Source organism: Poecilia reticulata, unplaced genomic scaffold, assembly GCF_000633615.1.
Source record: "Poecilia reticulata strain Guanapo unplaced genomic scaffold, Guppy_female_1.0+MT scaffold_247, whole genome shotgun sequence".
NCBI classification, from domain to species: Eukaryota; Metazoa; Chordata; class Actinopteri; order Cyprinodontiformes; family Poeciliidae; genus Poecilia; species Poecilia reticulata.
In genome coordinates, this window is record NW_007615033.1 from 95391 (window position 1) to 116466 (window position 21076).

Consider the following 21076-nt stretch of genomic DNA (forward strand, 5'->3'; position numbering starts at 1 on the left):
AAATGAGTGTTTAATCAACATTGATTCAATGTAAAATCAACAGAAATATGCATGCTGAACCAGATTCAGATGAAGGTTGAATCAAAGTTGATTCCTAACTGATTCAATGCAATATCAACATAAATATGCATGTAAATTGACATACAGATGATGCTTGAATCAACATTGATATAATGTCAGTTATGGTTGAAACCCTAACGTTGATTCAACATACAAGTCACCGACCACTTTCAATGTTGTTTCAATGTCAGCATTTAACGTTGATTCAATGTTTCTGGCTGACATTGATTCAATGTTGTTTCAATCATTCTGTGCTATCTGGGTTGTTTATCTAACTTTAAAGAGCTGTCAAAAGTGAAACCAAGATTCCTAGCAGAGGTCTGATAAGACCGAGCCAAGGAACCAAGAATCTGATCTGGATTTGTAGTCTGAAGTTTTTGACCAAATAATAGAACTTGAGTTTTGCTTTCATTGAGGTGAAGAAAGTTTTTTTCCATCCATAATTTAACTTCAGCTAAACAGTTTAGCGACAGGTGAAGAGAATCATCAAGCTCTCTAAAAAATTAACTAACTTTAAATCTAGAAACAATAAAATTGATCTACTTTCTTGAAAAGCTCACAAAAAGTCCTAACAGAGTCTGAACAATCCCAGACCTAACCAATTTGTTGGCTGTTCTAAGGAAGTTGATACCTTTATCTGTCATTTTGCAATAGCCTCTTCTATCATGCTATAAAATAATCTGGGCTTGCCTGCGTTAGCTGCAGCTGGATTTTGAGGGCAAGGTAAGGCAGAACAGGAGGAATGACATTTCTATCTCAGGGCAGTTGCCTCAATACAACGGGGAAAACAGAGTATCAGCTTTCCTGATCTTTCAGTCCTCCCTCACCGTGCATTAGGCAAGACGATAAATGTCAAGCAGCTCTGCTCCTCAGCTAGTCCCCCACAAGTGAGATTCATTACTGAGCTGCAGGGATAATGGCAGTCCATCTCACGAGAGGAAGTGAAAGGCTCCCTATCCCTGGGACAAGATCAATAGTCAGCAGGCTTGATCAAGAAACAGGCGGTGCTTCTATAGGTGCTGGTCCACGGCGTCACGCCTCAGGATTCCTGTCTTTTTCTTACCTCTGCCAGAGCAGCAGTCCAGCCTGTCAGAGTTCAACTTGCTCACAATCAGATATTGTACACAAAGGCATTATGGTGATTATTGTCCACAGATACAAACACTTTTTGAGCATTATCCATGCCTGACTGCTTTAAAGTCTAGATAACAAGAGCTTGAGTACAACTTGGCAAAAATATGTGTCTGTTTGGATGAGGCGAGGAGGCTGTCAGAGTTTGAACGTCTAATGAGAATCAATGGGGTACAGAGAAAGTCAGAAGATACCCTTTGTGTTTGTTGCATCTGACATTTCACTTTATTACCATGTCCCCTTGTGAAAATCTACTCCCAGGCAATCTAAATTAGAAAGCGGAAGAGTGAATGAAAATGGAAAAAAGTTGTGGGCCGAAAGCATATTACACATGTCAGGGTGATGTACTGCAGGTTCATAGAGATGCCAGATTGTCATAACTATGTCAGAGTCATGCCAGGAAAAAAAAGTGTTAGCGAACATAGCGGCACTTACATGCGAAATGAATGCTGGCTCTGCGGCTCAGGATGGAACCTAGTGTGTTGAAAGCTGTGCACTGGTACATCCCGCTGTCTTGGTCCTTGTCCAGATTCCTAATGATCAGGCTGCCCCCAGACATGTGACGCCGGTAGTCGCTCCCTAGATCAATGAGCGTTCCGTTTAGTGACCATCTGGAAAAACGCAAACACAATCAGTGGCTGAGTCCCCCTGGAGATGAGCGCTCAGCGTTCATCAGAGATCCATTTGATCAGCCTGCCTACATCATGCTGAAAGGATAAAAGGTGAGTAATAAAGAGTATGGGTTTCAAATTACAAGGAAGGGACGTATAAACTGCCTTTGTGCCATGTTAGGGTGACAGAAAATGTCCCAGTTGGTTCCAACTGGTCTGAGTTTATAAAATTCCACTGTCCAGCTGTACTTATGGGAAAATTTTAAAAATAAACTAACTAATCATCTTTGGTATTGTGACTTTTGTCTGGCCTCTAGTTTTTCTTTTATCCCAGTTTTAATTAGTCCCAATAGAGAAGTTTGTTCTGGATTTGATCAACTGAGTTGCTGTCCCTAAACCAAATTAGTTCTTGTACCTAAACCTAAGCAAATGAAACAGCAGCTGAAACATTCATAATCAGGATACAGTGAACTTTTTTTTTTTCCAAATAAACAGAGAATACAATTCCAATTTAAATGATTACTTCAGTTGGTAACAAGTATTTACATCTCTGTATTTATTTAAGTTTATTGAAGTTAACAGTGGTAGGTACCGCTAACTAGAAGATTAACCCTCCTGCCCTCATTTTCTGTGTATAGGGAAAACACATACAAATCTAGGTCATTTTGACCCGAGGACAACAGGAGGGTTTTAATTATGCCAAAGCACTAATCATGAATATTAGTTCTGCTAACACTAAGGTGCTAACCCAACATACTAATTTGTGGAAGCTAATGCTAACATGCTAAAACACCAATTTAAGCCATGTCAATGTCTATCATGTATCATTGACACACCACTGATACATAGTGTATCACGTGTACCAGACATGTAAGGTTGGTCCCTTTCTCAGCTATGAGCACAGTTAACCTTCAGGAAGGGATTCTTTGGAACAAATGTTTCACTGAATGATTCGGTTATATAGTTGTTGAGTTTAAACTGTTTAACGTAGAACAGCATTGCTTTCTGGGTACCAAATTGACGTCATCTGCTGCACCAGATCTTGGTTGGAGAATGTGAGGAGAGGAAACAGAACTGCCATGTACACAGTCTTCACCCACTTCAAAATAAGACCATCTATCTACTTGAGGAATTCTTAAAAGGTGATAATCAAAGCTTCAACAAAAATGTCAAACTTTATTCAACTGCAAGTTTCTAAAAGAACCAAGTAAATCAGCATTTATCAGAGATCTTTGGAATCAATAAGGAAAATTTAATATAGGGAAGCTAAGTTCGCTGACGGTTTTCAAAGTTACCAAAAGGCTAAAGCAGCAAAAAAGCTAAAGCAATGGGCAAAAAATAAGTTTCCCTGCTAGTGCATTAGCAGAATTGTTCTCACATCTGCAAGTTTATTTATTAGATTTGTTGAAATTGACAATTTAAAAACCTTAACAAAATAACTTGGTCAACTATTTGTTACCAATTGCAGCAATTATTTTTTTGATGCCATGACTGCATGAAAACTAAACCCACATAAAGCTGTGTGACCATTTTGTTAGCATACACCATGCAATTATGTCTCAATGCTATATTTCATATATTATTGCGACAAACAGGTGTAAAATAAAACATTGTAACAAGACATTTTGAGCACATAGCATATGCAGAATGATTCATCTAAGAGTTGCTTGAAGACAGTTGATAACCAGTGCTGCTGTTAGTAGCTGGGTTGTTATTTCCCACTTAATCACTGTACATACTTGAAAAATTATTACACTGGCTGTAATTTTGTCGGAATGTGCAATAGAAGGCAGATTTGAATCTGAACGGAGATGGAAACATCTAAATATTATGTGATATTAACAGGAGAAATCTGAGGGACCCATGCAGCCTTGGCAGATTTATGCGCTCTCTGAGTGCTTTCTAATTAGTTTCTGTTTGTGCCTTTGTGTTTCTGATGTATTGCTCTGACACCTTCGCATTGCATTGTCTTGTGACCATTTCCCCTAGAAAAGGTCACAAGATAGTCTCTCGCACACACCAAATTCTAGAAGTGACAACAATTAATCACTGCCAGAAATGAGAGACAAAAGCATTGAATAATGTTTGTGCTTCACAATAAAAAAGCACTTCATGTGTAATTTACTGAAATCTGTGATCTGTAGTTCCGATTTTGACAGGAGGAGACCGCACACACACAAAACAAATTCCCTATATGAAACCTGCTTGCTGTAGTGGGGCTTTATCTCTGAGCATTACCGTAGATGAAAAGTTACACCTCACGCTCCTTAACGAATCGGAGAGAAATCAAACATTATTGGAATGCCAGGTGCTAGTCTCCCTTGGTGAAAGGACAGCGAAATGAAAACTCCGATGATAAGAAGGGGGAAAAAAATCTATATAATTTTTAGCCTCCCAGGCAAACTATCAGGCAGTTATAAAGATGTATCATGCAGACTTAAAGCCAGTTCTTCTTTGCCTCCCAATCCGCTCGGTTTCCTGCCTAGCAAACCACAAAAGACAAAGCTGTCTTTCATCTTGTGGCTTGCATTATTCATCTAGCAGTCGCTGACAGTCACTTAATTTGACAGATTTTTTCATAGTGTTACTTTCAAACAGCTCCCTGCTTCTCATAACCATCAGCTTTCCAAGAATACATGTTAAAACATCAACATTTACAGTGGAACGCTCTTCCTTTTTTTGTTTGTGACGTCCCTGGGTTTCCCCCCCTGCACCGAGAACTGCAACCTCTGTTAGTGCAATAGAAGGGATTATTCATTATACGAGCAGGAGGAAAAAAATAGCGAATGCATAGCTAGTTAGCTTTGGAGCAGCCCAGCGTGATTGAATTTAATGGGAGATGAAAGCAGACAGCCTGGGCAGATCACACACCATGAGGAAAGTTAGCTGCTACAATAAGAACGCTGCCCACCCGACACATTTTGGAATCCATTTTATTTCAGTTCAGTTGTTTATCGGTTCCCTTTTATCAGTATTTACTAAATGCCAATTAGTAAAAAGAATCCCAGCAGAGAGTAAAATCTTCCCTCATCTTGAGTGAGCTTGTTGCCGTGGTGAGGAGCCCTCCCTTAAAAGAGAAGTAGACCTCTGGGACTCTCCGTAATTAATCTATACACTGCTGTTATCTGCCAAATCGCCAATGACCACTTGTAACTCAGCAGTGTGACAGGAGGCCAGGCTGGCCCAGACCATCATACTGCATCAATCTGTTTTACAGGCGATGTGTTAGATGATTTCTTGCTAGGTTTTTAAGATGTTCTCTGCAATTTAATGTGACTTTTTTCCTTAGCTTGTTTTTGGATGGCTTCACAGCTTGTTATAAATACTCTGTAAAGGTTTTATGTAGTCTTTAAAGCAAACTGCTGAGACTTATTGGACATGCCTCCCTTTCATGTGGTGTTGGGTCAGTTCCAGGCTTTGGCACAAGCATTCATACCCCTCAACGCTTTTTGTATATTGTCATGTTACAACCACAAACTTCAACATATTTAATGTGATTGATCTACACAAACAAGTGCGTAATGGTAACCAAACCCATCCCAAAGAAATGGAAAGAGTACGGCTAAATAGAAAACCTGCAGTCAGTTTTTACATGACATGGTGGTGCACCTGAAATAACATGCTGGGGCAACCACAGCAACAATCAAATAGCTCATGGGAACTCTGTAGGATCTGGCAGTTTATGAGCTACGTAGCAAACACAGCACACATTTGAAAGAAGAATCTGAGCGATTGCTGTTACATCTAAGCCAGTGGTTCTTAACCTTTTTTGAGGTACCGAACCCCCCAGTTGCATATGCGCATTCACCTAACCCTTCTCATTTCCCCCGCCCCCTGCCGACACACAAAATATTTTGCGGTGTTCTGATTTAGTAATGTAATTATATTAGCTGTGTTATCACCCCCACGCCACTAGAGGCAGTAGCAACCCTGAAAAGATGCGACTAAGGAGCAGATTTAGACTATAGAATTTGGTAAAAACGGCGAGGTTTGCTGACACAAGCTCAAATCCATGCTGAGAATGGAACTCCTTCAATCAGTGCTCCTCCACAGCACTGATTGGCTAAGCAATGTAACGTGATCCTCTGCATTAAGTGATGGCAAAGCGGGGCGCGTCATCACAACTTTACACAAGTGTGTCTTTACCTCCGCGGCAGAGGCTCCGCCGAACCCCTGAGACCGACTCACCGAACCCCTGGGGTTCGATCGAACCCAGGTTAAGAACCACTGATCTAAGCAGTAGTGGATGCACTTCCACTAAAGCACTAACAGCAGAGCTAATTTTGCGTTTAGGGCTTTAGCATTTTTACTAACTTTGAAAATGCTTAGCTGCCCATGAATTAAAATTTCCAGATAAACCTGAAGTGTTACTTTACCTTTTGTAAACCTTTCAATAGTATAAGGTTTGCTGTCTGTGTTGAGGTTTTGGTGAATGACTGTAGCTGGATGTGTATTTATGCTTATATATTGAAGTGAGTGAAGACTGTTAGTGTAGCAATTCTGTTGGTTCTCCAGTGCACTCATTTTATTTTTTATTTTTTTGGAACCAGAATGCATCACTGTACTACTCTAAACAGTTTAAAATATACTGATGTTCTGTGTTCTTTTCTGTGGTCAACTAGGCAAAAACAGGAATAAAACTGAAACCATGAGGGAAAGGTTTACTTGTGAAAGCACCAGACATACATGTAGGGGGGCAGTAACAATTTCTATCCAATATATTCTGCTGTCACACATGTCAATGACTAATGGTGGCTGTCAACGTGGTTATGGACTTTAACATTAGCTTTTGCTAAACTCTACCTTGGAACAGTGTGTTAGTGGGACAAATGTTTATGATTACTGCTTTAAGGTGAGCTAACTTTTTAGTTAGTAACCACCACTGGTTTTTTGCTGTTAGATATTTTTGTCACATTGCCTTCAAACTTTTAAGACAAGAGTTTCCACATCCAAATGATGCTTTAAATATCCAGTACTTAAGCTTATTTTTTTATTTTTGATCAATTAAAAACAGGGATATCTATATGTGGATGTATTGCTATATTCCACTTCTCCGCTTCTCCGTCTTTGGATGCTATATTCAGAAACAAACTGATAATGGTTTATTTTATCCAACTAACACACTTCTTTAAGATCCCAGCAGCGGGTCGATTCATTCCAGTGGGAGACATAAATGTGCAGATAGTCTCTGCTCAATACATTTGCCACACAAAGGGAGACATGCATCTTTACACCTCCACACCAGGCATCGCTAATCCTTGGCCACAGGCATCTTGGATTGTAGCTCTGAGCTGCAGCAAAGAGAGTCTTTGTTGGGATTTTTTTCCACAGCCTCCCCTAACTATTCTGTTAGATGAGGCTCTGCTCTGCCCAGGTAATGCTTTGCCCTGTTTGGATCCGGTTCCTGCTCAGGCTCTGCTTAACAGTCTTCTGCACCGGGGGTTATGCTGATCAGTCAGCCTGAAAAGGATCACGGCAGGACGCTGATGGAAACTGTTATCAACTCCTTCTGGGTGGATCTGGGGAAAGAGTGTTTAACCCCAACAACCAGGCCAAATGGATAAATGCATTTCTCTCATAGGAGCCTAGCAGCCTTCTTTTCCTTTAGTTTCTGTGTTTTTGCAACCCACATGCTGTATCTTTTATTTTATAATCTCTATGTAGGAAACTGTTACATTTACAGCTCCTTCTCACACCCTCTCTCTTAAGAGAGTTGTAGTACATGACGTATTACACAACCAGAAGTTGGAATGAACAATAAAAGTTTATTCTTCAAGGGGATCTCTTGAAAAGCACTAAAAAGTATGTGTTTTATTATTATTCAACTAGAATTATTTGGCCAGGAATTAAACAAGCATTGTAAAAGTAAACCTGGTGTAACATCACGCCGATAGTCCCCCTGTCACGTAGTGTGTTGCATTCAGATGTCAAACAAAGATGAGCTACTTTCTATTCTCATCCAGTTGGACATGTAATTCGATCTCTACCCAGATTGCCATTGATTTTTTTTGGATATGGGGAATAATTTCATATCATGAGTCTTAAGAGACCACATAAACTACAGTGAGAATATTACTGAACCTCACAAAACACCCTTTGTGCAGACTCTTTTGTCTGCAATAATGAAGAGAATGCTGAATACTTGAACGCTGCAAAAACAAAACCTAACCAACGGAGGTGTGCCGATCGATCATAATCGGCCGATTTTTGTGAAAAAGTGTATGATTGGTGTTCGCTGATCACTGTCTCTTGATGCTGACCACATGTATCTCATTTGCAGCCTGCGTGTGCAGCCTCTCTTCTTTCCTTCACACTGCGCAAGTGGTGTGGAACTTGAACACTGAGTGAACGCGGAAGTTTGCGCATTGCGGTGGAAAATTAAATTGGGGTGAAGCACATCAAAATACATCAACACAACAAATCTAATGTGACATTTAAAAAAACAAACATTTGACGGCGTTTGGCTACATCGAGGCTCAATGGACCTTACCACAGGGGCCGCGTTTCATTGGCTAATGCCCATTTTACGTCACAGCGCAGCTACCACGTGCGGGCCGTCTCACAAACACAAGCTTCAGTAGTAAACACATGCATTGTGGACTAGCATACTGACAGAAAGTTTTTGCGTCAGGACTCGAAAAAGAATGGTTCTCCACCATTAGTGGGGAATCTGTACAGGCGATGTCAGGTATCCTGATCATATTTGTGGAACTAAAATTCACAGATTTCCAAAATCTGAAATGGAATGCCTTGCTTGGATCAAAGCTTGTGCACGACCGCATTTGCAGCTCAACCATCGTAGGATCAATAAGAACAAAGGAGTGTGTGCTGGTTTAAGTATTATTGCTTTGCTTTCTTTGTGTTTAGCAGTGGTGGAGAAAGTACTCAAAAATATTTACTTAAGTAAAACTACAAATACACAGCCAAAAATGTACTCAAGTAAAAGTAAAACTACCACATTAACATTTGTACTTAAGTAAAAAAGTACTGGCTTTTAAAAATACTTAAGTATTAAAAGGAAAAGTACTTGCTGAATGAATTACCTAATCCCTAATACAATATCAGACCAGGATGTACTACCTGAGGAGACTGAGATCCTTTAACATCTGTGGAAAGCTGCTGAGGTTGTTTTACCAGTCTGTTGTCGCCAGCATCCTCTTATATGCTGTGGTGGAAGCATCTCTAAGACAGACTTTTCTAAGCTGGAGAAGCAAATCAGGAGGGCTGGCTCAGTGGTTGGCACAAGGCTTGACTCTCTGGCAGCAGTGGCAGAGAGGAGAACCCTACAGAAACTCGAGGCTATTATGGACAACACCAGCCACCCTCTGCACATAGTCATCAGCAGCCAGGAAAGCAGGTTCAGTGTCAGACTGCTTCTTCCAAAGTGCAGGACCAACAGACTAAGGAACTCCTTTGTGCCTTGTGCAATAAAACTCTTCAACTCCTCACTGGCTAACAGGAGCACAATAGAAATAGAGGAACTATAGAATCAGGCTAAATGTTAATGCTAAAATCTTTTTTAAGGATTTGATGTATTGGTGCTGTGTGGGAGACTGAACTACAATTCAGGAAAAAAGGGTGCAAGAAAATGGATGGATGGATGGATGGATGAATGGCTGTGTGCTTTGTAATATGCTCTTCATACATCGATATCAGAATATTCCATTCCTATTCTATTGTTTTAGCCACTAAGCATATTTAAATATGCTGAACTATGTATTAAAAATATACTTAAATAATACAATTGTTTATAAATGTAGCTTTGATAGATGTTTGAATATGGTTTCCAGTAACAAAATGGCGTGTTATGATCGATTAAATGCGCTGATACGTCATTTTGCCTGCTAAACACATAACGCTGAGTGGAGTGATATACCGCTCCAAAATGACCGCCCTAAATCTCGTCAGCGACAATAGGCGAGAGCGGTCCATGAGGCGTTTATATTATGTCTATGTGGGAGAGCATGTGGTGGACAAGGAAGTGTAAGGCTGGTGCTCCAGGTGGGCTTTAAATTGTTGTAACAGTAATCACTTGTTTTTAACTTTTTCTTATGATGTTCTTAGGGACATGCCTCTGTTCCAGAACGGCTGAGTTAGATGATTGCATGACAGTCTGCAGTCATCATGAGGTTGTTAATCATCCACAGATTAAATCCAGGTGAGGCAGAAGGAAACACTTAAAACATGCAAGGCAGGTGAAACAGCATGTAGTGGACAAGGAAGTGTAAGGTTGGCTGCTCCAGGTGGGCTTTAAATTGTTGATAGTAATCGCTTGTTTTTCATTTTTTATTATGATGTGCTTAAGGACGTGCTTAGATGTGTCTCTGTTCCAGAACAGCTGAGTAAGATGATTGCATGACTGTCTGCAACCATCAAGAAGTGCAGAAGGTTGTTAATCATCCACAAATTGAATCCAGGTGAGACAGAAAGGAAACACTTAAAACATGTAAGGCAGGTGAACTGAACTAAACCTGCTAATGACTGATTCAGTCTGTTGATTCTTGGATTGGTAACTGGTTAAATTGAACTGGACTATTATTACAGGTGTGGGATCTTTATCAGCACGTGGATATTTTGTAATGAATTTAATAAACTTATTTGGAAATATTTGTAGTTGAAGATTAAACCAGCTATTTGATGTAAGTTTATTCTGTATAAATTATAAATTTTTCCAACTACAGTATAAATCACCTTTTGCTCCATTTATTTGTCTCTGGTGTGTTAAATAAGTCTTATCTTTAAGTTTTCTGATAAACGGCTTTTATTTTAAATATTGATCCCCTCATTTTAACATGAGTGCAGCATCATAAATCCTACACTAGACTTCAGCTTCATAGGTAAATGTAGTTGTATATGTAAACATTAAGATAAATATTAATGAACAATTAAGATAAATATTAACAGTGAGTGTACATGGGGAACTATATGGTTTGTATTGGTTCTCAGACCTGTAACCAGTACATTGTTTAATCTTCCAATGTCTTTGAGAACTTTTCATATGTTTATCATATTTCTAACTGGCACCTTCCTCACTTTTATTTTTGTGTTTTTCAGCCATTGCTCTGCAGTTTGACCAAAAGCTGACTCTTCAGGACTGCAGTAAAACTGTCAAGAAGTAGCTTCATTACACGCCAGAACGAGAGGAAGACATCACAAGGAATCAAAGTGACGCCAACCAGAGTCAAACTGGGGTTACCACAACGTGTACCATTTCCCTGGTTCATACAGTACAAAGCTTAACCTCATGGACTCAGTCTATTGTCCACAGAAGAACAGTTATTCTGACAGTCAAAAAGGAGTCAAATATGTTTAAAGATCTGTCCCTCTTTTCTTAAATAAAATGTTATATCAAACCTATGTTGTCATTTTTAAACTATTGTACACAGTTTACCCATGATCTGCCAATAATAGTGTTTAACACCGGTGAAGAAACCTTTAGTGGTATGTTATGTAGACCTATCAGACCTAAAAGTGTACATAAATCCTTAGCTTTAATTCAATATGAAATCAACCCAAATCTGCATGTAGATCCACATTCAGATGAAGGTTGAATCAATATTGACTCGTAACTGATTCAATGTATAATCAACACAAATATGTATGGAGATCCAGTCAAATGAGTGTTGAATCAACATTGATTTAATGAAAAATAAACAGAAATGTGTGCAGAACCACATTCAGATGAAGGTTGAATCAATGTTGATTCCTAACTGATTCAATGCAATATCAACACAAACATACATGTAAATTGACATACAGATGATGGTTGGATCAACGTTGATATGTCAGTTATGGTTGAAATGAAACCCTAACGTTGATTCAACATTCAAGTCACCGACCACTTTCAATGCTGTTTCAATGTCAGCGTTCAACGTTGATTCAATGTTGATCAATGTTGTTTCAATCATTGTGTGCTATCTGGGTAGGCTTTCCTTTATGTTATTCAGCAGCCTAATTTATCTGTAGTAGAGAAGTTTTATTGAAATCTAATGGAAAAATGCAAGTTTGGGGAGTGGTCAAAAAATACTTAATTTTGTCAATTTTTGAAATATTTTTCAGTCGGTCAAATTGGCTTTGGAAGCAGGTTTGCGGTCTAATAAATCTTTATTGAACAGTCCCAGACCCCTACAAAAAATTGAGCATGTTAAGACCACATAGCAAGATGGGCAAAATAGCTTTTGGGGCTTGGTTTCAACATATATTTTTTAATATCGTATCCCAAACATGCCATCTCTGCTGTCAGTGTAAATATTGAAATTTGTTTTATTTTTAAAAATTACATTTTTTAAAGAACCTTCATTTTAAAAGTAAACTATTTATATTGTACATATTCATGTTTTTCAATATGATTTATTTATATTTAAAGGATGTCATTACAAATAAATGTAAAATTTAGTGGCAAGGTACACCTACCCCCCAAAAATCTCGGAAACCGTTAGAGATAATGGGCTGAAATTTTTTCTGCTCTTTTCTGGTAATACACTTAATAGAAAAATGCATTCAGAGTACAAAAAATATAAAGAAAAAAAATTGGTTGCCGGTACCTATTATCTTTCTAACTGGCACCTTCCTCACTTTTTTTTGTGGTTTTCAGTTGTTGCTCTGCAGTTTGACCAAAAGCTGATTCTTGAGGACTGCAGTAAAACTGTCAAGAAGTGGCTTCATTGCACGCCAGAACAAGAGGAAGACATCGCAAGGAATCAAAGTGATGCCAACCAGAGTCAAACTGGAGTTACCACAACTAGTACTGTTTCCCTAGTTCATACAGTACAAAGCTTAACATCATGGACTTTGTTCTTCTGTTGTCCATAGACTGTTGTTTTGACAGTCAAAAAGGAGTCAAATATGTTTAAAGATCTGTCCCTCTTTTCTTAAATAAAATGTTATATCAAACACATGTTGTCATTTTTAACCTTTTGTACAGTTTACCCATGATCTGCCAATAATATAGTGTGTTTAACACCAGTGAAGAAACTTTTAGTGGTATGTTACAATGCAGACCTATCAGACCTAAAAATGTACATAAATCCTTAGCTTTCATATAAAATCAACAGAAAATCTGTTCAGATGAAGGTTGAATCAACGTTGATTCCTAACTGATCCAATGTAATATCAACACAAATATGCATGTAAATTGACATAAGCTACAGATGATGATTGAATCAACATTGATATAATGTCAGTTATATTTGAAACCTAACGTTGATTCAACATACAAGTGACTGACCACTTTCAATGTTGTTTCAATGTCATCGTTCAACATTGATTCAATATCTCTGCCTAACATTGATTCAATGTTGTTTCAATCATTCTGTGCTATCTGGGTCGAGTACCTCGATTATTAAAATTCCTCGAAGAAAATTTATCTGCCTCGAAGCCTCGTTAAATTATGTTGAATTATTAAATGCACTGTGTTCCGACCGGGTCGTTTGTGTTCCGCCATGCTCTCACTTCCTCCTGAGTTGTTGCGAAAGTTAAGTCTTAGCAGCATAACATCTAATTTTCGTCCTGTGAGGATTTTACTGATTCATGATAACGTCCGGTTTTTGTCATTTTTCGGGGACCAATAAACATCCTTAAAATTATGGGAGCTATGCTTGGAGTACGGCAGCTTTTCTCCCCCCGGAACTGCTGGTTCAGATCGAACGGCGGAATTATTTATACCGGTGAGCGAAAAGAGCGACCGCTACGGGCGGCTGTGCTGCGTAGTTTTACTGAAAAACCGGAAAATAAATTTCATATCATCCCGGTCAAAACAAATGGATGGCGAAGAGCATCGTTACGTTAGATACCTCGTAGATGTGTTTTAATGTACAGCACTTTGTATCAGCTATGGTTGTTTTAAGTGCTTTATAAATAAAGTTGGTATGGTATGGTATGGTTTCTGTGTGTGACGAAGAAAGGAGTCAAATCCCGAACACAAACGATATAAATGGCTGGGCAAGGTGAGAGTTCATCTATTAAACTGACTGAAGATGAAGACATAAACCAAAAGCTGGAGTATAGACATTTTTTTATATGCTCACAAATAGGCAGGCTATTTGTGAGCCTACCTTTTTATCATTACATTGAATATAATTTCAGATTTTTGAAGAAAAGTTTTTCTTCAGGTTAACTTAGAAAGTGAGCTATTATTGTTACAAGTTAATGTTCTAAACTACATAAAAGTAATTGTTAGGGAAGCTCAAATATGAAAAATTGGACTGATATTGATATGTGATAGTAATACTGCTGTTATGTTAGATTTACCGATGTTTCATTTTATTTTATTTTTATCCAATTACCCGATTAATCGTAAGAATAATTGATAATTACTCGATTACTAAAATATTTGTTTACAACAGCACTAGATAACTGTCGTAATGTGTGGCAATATCAAGTTCTGTAAACACTGTGAAGTGCTTACAGATCTCCTGTTTTGAATAGTGCATGTGTATTGGAATCAAGAATGTGGAATTCAGTGGTCTGCTACTACAGAATTAGTTTTGTCTATTAGTTTTGTTGAGACATCACTGGCTTGTTTTATTAATTTTATTGATATTAAAATAAACCTGACTACATGGGAATGAAATCGCACATGGTCAGATAATTATTAGCCAAGTACATCAAAAAGTAAGCCAATTATAACATGCATAAGTAAGTCAAGTGTCTGCACAGTGAAGTATGAGATAAAATAGTATTAATACTTGGTAAATGCTGCAATATTTGCGTCACAGTTGCCTTGGTTTTGGGAGCATTGGTGCCCCATGTAGTTGATGGCAGAAGAACTAGAGGGCAGTCCGGCTGTTGAGCAAATTTGATTGGACAGCCTTGTCCAATCAAATTTGGACAAGGCTCTTGCCTTGTCATATGTGATATGTCAGCTAACGTGACATATGACAATCAATAAATCATGCAGGTTGGAGATTTTAAGATTTCACTATTGGCATTGACTGTGAGAGTTATGGTGTTCATTTGCTGAAAGGGGCTCTACTTTAGAGTGCCCCTGAAAAGTGAAACTTGAAACTTTTTTGGGATAAGTTTCGAGTTCCAAAATATCCCCAAAAATTCCATGGCAACCTGGCTTAAATGGTGATCAGAATGTGGGCAGAGCAACAGAAAGGAGCAATATGTTTTGACGCCCTGGTGACAAAATTGAACTGAAAGGCAAAAAAGTATGACATGGTAATTACATTTTGTCCGTTTTACCATATTTAAACATATAAATGTAAGAAAACTGTGTTTCCTTTTTTCCAAATATATCTCACTTGCTGCAAGTGCATTTATGTGCTCCTGCTAGAAAGGAGTCTTAAAGCTAGTTAGGGGTTTAAACCTTCAAGTCTTCAGTCACAGTAAGCATAATGTATTTGAGGTAACACTTTATTTGAAGGGTGGTGAATAAGACTGACATGACACTGTCATAAACATGACATAACATCTGTCATGAACATGAATAAGCCTTCATGAATATTTATGACTGTTGTCATAAAGCATCATTCGGTAAATTATGACACTTTTAATACAAAGTTGACATTATTCAAAATGTCTTTGTTATGACAACTTGACATGAACCAAGAAATCATTACTGATATACATTTGTTGTAAAAGTATTACTGATTGAACTTTAAAAATTAGGCAACTTTATGTTATTAAAGGTAAAGTTTAAACAGTAATGTCAACTTTGTTTTAAAAGTGTCATAATTTACCGAATGACGCTTTATGACAACAGTCATAAATATTCATGAAGGCTTATTCATGTTCATGACAGATGTTATGTCACGAACATGAAAGTGTCATGACAGTCATATTCACCCCCCTTCAAATAAAGTGTTACCGTATTTGACTATTTATTCAACTGTTTGGAGCTAATGTTAAAACTAATTTGCAAAAGTAATTAATCACGCAGCCCTATTTTAGAGTAAACGCAGCCCAGTTGAAATGTCCTGTATGCATGTGGGCTGATCTGGGAATTGACCTTGAGGCTCCCATCAATTTTGCACAAGTTCTTCTCATCAGATGGAGCAGGAATTGTACTGCAGCAGTACAAGTGGCTCACCTGGGCTTTTTCCAAGTCAGATGCCCACAGAGACAGTAAACATACACACAAGCACGTGTACCCTCAGCCATACACACATGGACATGCACACACACATAGAGCTTTAGAGCTGTTAATGGAAATTCAATTGCTGGCGAGGGCGCTCTCTACAATTATGTTTAGTAGGCTATTGCTGCAGAGTTCACATAAATTGATGTTCATTTTGCTTTCGAGCCAAGTGTAACACAATGGAAATTCCCAAACCCGCTCTTTATTGCCGTAGGTGCGTGTTTGGGAATGCGCTTTATTTCATAAATCCTGTGGAATTAGTGAAATATTGGCAGATGAGTGAACACAGCAGCCAGGATATTACCTACCAACTATAATTACATTGTTTTTGTTTCAGAAAAAGAATGTTTTTACTGAAATTAAAACATAAGAGAAAAGATGGATGCTTAGTAAATGCCAAAAGAGTGAGCGAGAACGTATCTGCTTCTCACAATTCCTAAATGCAGAATATAGTTGAATCAGCACCTATGTGGTTTCAACAGTTCAGCTTAACAAGCCTATGGATTTTCTTGTTGCGTAAAGAGGCAATCTACCATCCAGAATATAAAAATCAATTCCATTTGAAAACTGCTTTGGAGATGTTATTTGGTTGTGTGCTAAAATGAAATCACCAGCAAACACACAAACATATTTGAAACCACTTCTTCCCTGCTTCTGTTTGTGTTCCTCAGCAGAAACCTTTAAAGTTTAAACTATGGTAGAGTCATATGAAGTCTAACTACGCTACGGCAGACACCAGGCAGAGCACTTTTTTTATTCCCACTTTCCAAACACCGCCTTGCCCTTGATCCTGTGTTAAAGCAGATTCATAGTAAACACAGTGACAGGTGTATTGATAAAGCAGCGCTCAGAGCCCCACGGTGTGCTCCGCCGCTGCAGCTGAATATTTGTCAAATGAAGAACTGTCAGGGTTTTCCCCCGTTAGCGCGTTCACACTGTCACTGAGTGGGAGAGGAATGAGGAGTGGTGGGAGAGACAGAACAAGTTCAGTGGGACGGAGCCAACAAACGAGTCAAAAGAACCATGATTAGGACCGCTTTATCATATCTGTGCTATTTGTACATTTATTTAGATGAACTGTGCTGGGTTTCGCTCTTGTTCATCGGCCTGCTGTAGGACATTTCTACATCAGCATCATATAATTCTGCCGTTAAGGGAGAAAGCATTCAGTTTCAGTCTTCATCATCCTCATCCCGAGAATTAGAAAACATTTATTCTATTCCATCCACTTCCACACTACTTTGTGTGGGTATATTACATAAAACCCCACAAATGCTTTGTCGCTGTAAAATGAAAAATATGAGGAAGTCTAAAGGGTTGTGGGTCAATTTGAAAGGTATTACAATGTGGACTCTGTTTTATTTTGTATTGATTGAACATGCTACTTCCTGCTGTAAATACTTCGATGTGGATTCAGTTGCTGCAGAAATAGTGGCCCAACTTATGCAGCGTTTAGTCCGACTCAAATGGTCCCTCCAGAACTCTCTCCTCTTCAGGAAATTACACAAGCCTTTTTTGAAATGAAAGAATCAATTTTAAATATTTATACCCTCAGTGGTAATAACCAGGCCTATACTGGGAGACACATCTAACAGATTCTGTAGATTTTTGTGTTTTGGAACGCAAAAATTAAAGATTGACAAAAAGGAGTGTTGTTTTGTTTCAGTTTGTAGATGCATCAGAAGCATCAATTTATTTTTCATTCTGTTATTTACAGTTAATTGTACTGTAAGATTTAGAGATTTTAGAAATGTATCTAAATAGGGACTATATCATTCTCTGCGATGAATTTATAAAAATCTTTCATGGTAAAAAAAATTATTCTTGTCCACTAACTTAGAGATCCAGAAAGTTCAACAAAATGCAAAAGCTAGAACACTACAACAAAAGTCACAAGGTAAGCTATGCTATAATGGAAGTTATGCTACAACAGATTTCATGCTGCAATAGAAGTTATGCTAAAACAGACATGCTAAAATGAAAGTTTTGCTAAAGCAAATTTTGTGTTAAAACGAAAGTTAGTCTGAAATGTACCGTATTTTGCGCACTATAAGGCGCACCTAAAAACCTTCAATTTCCTCAAAAGCCGACAGTGTGCCTTATAATCTGGTGCGCCTTATATATGGACCAATATTGAGCCACAACAGGTCTAGCAACTACGGTAAGCAGCTGCCGACTTCATTTTCGCCCATAGAAGAAGAAGCACGCGGTGTATGCTGGGATAGTTGTCAGAACGCTGGTTTGTAATCTATTAATAAAGTTTGACTGAACTATCTACCTACCGACTGTTTAGAATCAGGTTGTCTGCAGGTCATTTAGCACCACGTTGTCCACGAACATGCTGTGCATGAACGGAGAAGGGTGACCATCGTCAGGCCACGTGACCGGAGTCGGACTGTTTTGTTGACATTTCCTTTAGTGCAGCTCCATCTAGTGGAGGCATTACGTAACTCCAGCCTCTACTGTAGCGTCTATTCTATGCGCCTTATAATGCCTTACATATAAAAAACGTTTTAAAATAGGCCTTTCATTGAAGGTGCACCTTATAATCCGGGGCGCCTTATAGTGCGGAAAATACGGTAAGTTGTGTTGAAATAGATATTATTGTGAAACCAAATTATGCTAAAACTGAAGTTATGCTGCAACGGAAATTATGGGAAAACAGAAGGTATGTTAAAACTGAATTTGTACTAAAACAGATTTTATCAACCCTTTGCATGTGATGTCACACTATCCAAAACTCCGCCCACTCTGTCATGATGGACGTCAACACAACCTTAAAACCAGTCAAAACACAGACATCTGGTAGCCTAAAATCTCTTCTATTTAGTTGATTTCACTTTAAAAGTGGACATAGGATGCTGCACAGTCGGCTGCACAAACAGACAAGGACAGAAACCAAATTTGTCATTTTATTTTGAAACTCTGTGCCCTTGGTGTAATCACAGCAACACTTTTTAAAAGGCAAGAAGATTAACGTTCATATACTGTATTAATAAGTCTGATTAGAAAGACAGCAAATATTGCTTTTTAGAGCGTCTAACCATTAGTAACCATGGAGATAATGCTGCGTGTATGGAAAAAACTGGTTAGCGTCTCGTCTTTCGTACATTTTTAATTCTGCTCCAGTGTAACAGGAAAAGTCATTTATGTGAATTCAGGCAAAGTCAGTAATTTTGATCAATACGTCAGGAGGGTCGGTTTGTAAGATAGCTGTTTCCAGCTTTTGTAAATACAGCAGTCTAAGACCCAACCAGGTGTGTTACCTTCACAGACAAATTAGCTCGACTTGAACAAGTAGAAGCCATGAACAAACTGCCAAAAACAACTTGAAAAAACAATTTCAGTCGCTCTATTCAACACTCCTGTCCCTCACTTCCGTCATCATGGTGCCTCGAATCATTTAGTGACATAGTTCTGAAGGGTCAACACTAAGGTGGAATTATGTGAATTTATATTATAAAACGGAACTTGTGCTAAAATTAAGTTATAATCAACTTGCAAACATGACTAGTATGTCCACTGCAGCAACGTTATTTTTTTAAAGATAAGCACATAATGGGAGAAGTCAGTCTTTATGTCAAACTTCGACCAACTTCTAAATTCTAAAGTCATCTGAAGATGACTTTAGAACTGGCTAAATAAACTGAATCAGAATTACAGCATATTATTATATATATTGCAATATTTTCTTGTTATTCAGGTGAAACTAGGCAGAATTTGTTGACAATGTAAAATGTCTACTTCATAGTTTTAACCATAATTTAGATTAACTCTTTAATCTAATATGAAAAAGGTACCTGAGCAATGTCTCCCAGCTAATGGAAAATGTTACACTCATTGGCTTAAATTAGCTTATAAAGGACTTTTCTTTGCTTGACATAATCCCATTTAGATTTTTCCACAAAAGGCATAGACATATTGGCAATGAAATGTAAAAACCAGCACAAACTGAAAGGGGTTCAGATATTACACTGGTTAGCAAGAATGTCATTTATTAAAGTTCAAATATATTTCAGTATAGCTTAAAATAATACGTATATATCAAGTTCTCCATTTTGTAAATCCATGTTAAAATAAATTTGGCCCCTATATGCCATATATTTTCTGTCATTTAATGTTCATAAAACATTGTAACTGCTAAGCAATACTTGTAAGAAAAATAACAATAATAAAATGTAGGCAAACGTTTAATATCAACATTAACTGACATTTAAATGTACAGTCTATTCTCTACTTTTTTTTAGACAAAGTTTATTGTCATTCAATTGTACTTTTAAATTAGCTCGTAGTTCGCTTATTTCTTTTGCAACGCTCCAATAATAAATAAACAAATAAATAATAATAAAAGTATCAATGTAATATAATCATAAAATATTAAACTAATAGTTTAGTAGTCTTACGGCATGAGGAATGAAGCTGTTGTGGAATCTGGTTGTTCTGCTTTTGAAGCTGCTGAATCTTTTTGCTTTCATCTCCATAGTCTTTCCACTCTATTACTAGTCACAGTTTGTCCACTTCCTCAAGGCATTTCTTTCAGTCCGTTTGGGACATTTTGAACTTTTAATTTAATCATTAGTAAAATTATTTGCAGGCAGTTTGGTGCTTTCTATTTTTGCACTTGAGCAAAAAAAGATGAAGGGAAAAGAAGTCCTCTCCTTGCCTGAAGGAAAGAACGTCAAAGACAATCAGTGTCAAAAAAGTGATGCAACCAAAATAAGGACAAAAAAAGAAAGACTCATTCCTTAAAGTTAAAATACAGGCAGAAAAAATCTAGTGTCTTTAAAAGCATTACCAGAAATGTCAATCTGACGTGATGAGAGCTTGCCAACTCCAATATCAATTTGTCCTTTTTAAACCTGGTCTCACATTCTATTCATATTCATAATTGAGGGCAGTGACTCTAAGCGTCGGAGCTGCTGACCTAGAAGAAGACTGCCAATCTGAGTTATGTTGTTTTTTCTGCAGCTCCACAAACCAAAGCCAAGTAAAAAAAAAAAAAGAAAAATCAGTGACAAACATGAGCTTTAAAATCACAAGTTCTCCAGTTTTCTGTTATTTACACCCAAACACACTGAATTATACACTCATTGGGAGCCATTTTTCCGTGACCTGACAAGCATGTTCCTATGTCAACCCCCTTTGTTTTGCTCTCCACCTACTGCAGACAAACACAGCTGGCACACTAGCT

General features: G+C 37.9%; 1 protein-coding gene across 1 annotated transcript in view; it reads right to left on the reverse strand.

Annotated features, from left to right (window-relative positions):
* Positions 1–21076, reverse strand: part of LOC103460464 (contactin-3-like) — a 127191-nt gene that overhangs the window by 76995 nt on the left and 29120 nt on the right. The window contains exon 4 of the mRNA XM_008402637.2: positions 1627–1802. Coding sequence (XP_008400859.1) covers positions 1627–1802 — 176 coding nt within the window. The remainder of the gene's footprint in view (positions 1–1626; positions 1803–21076) is intronic.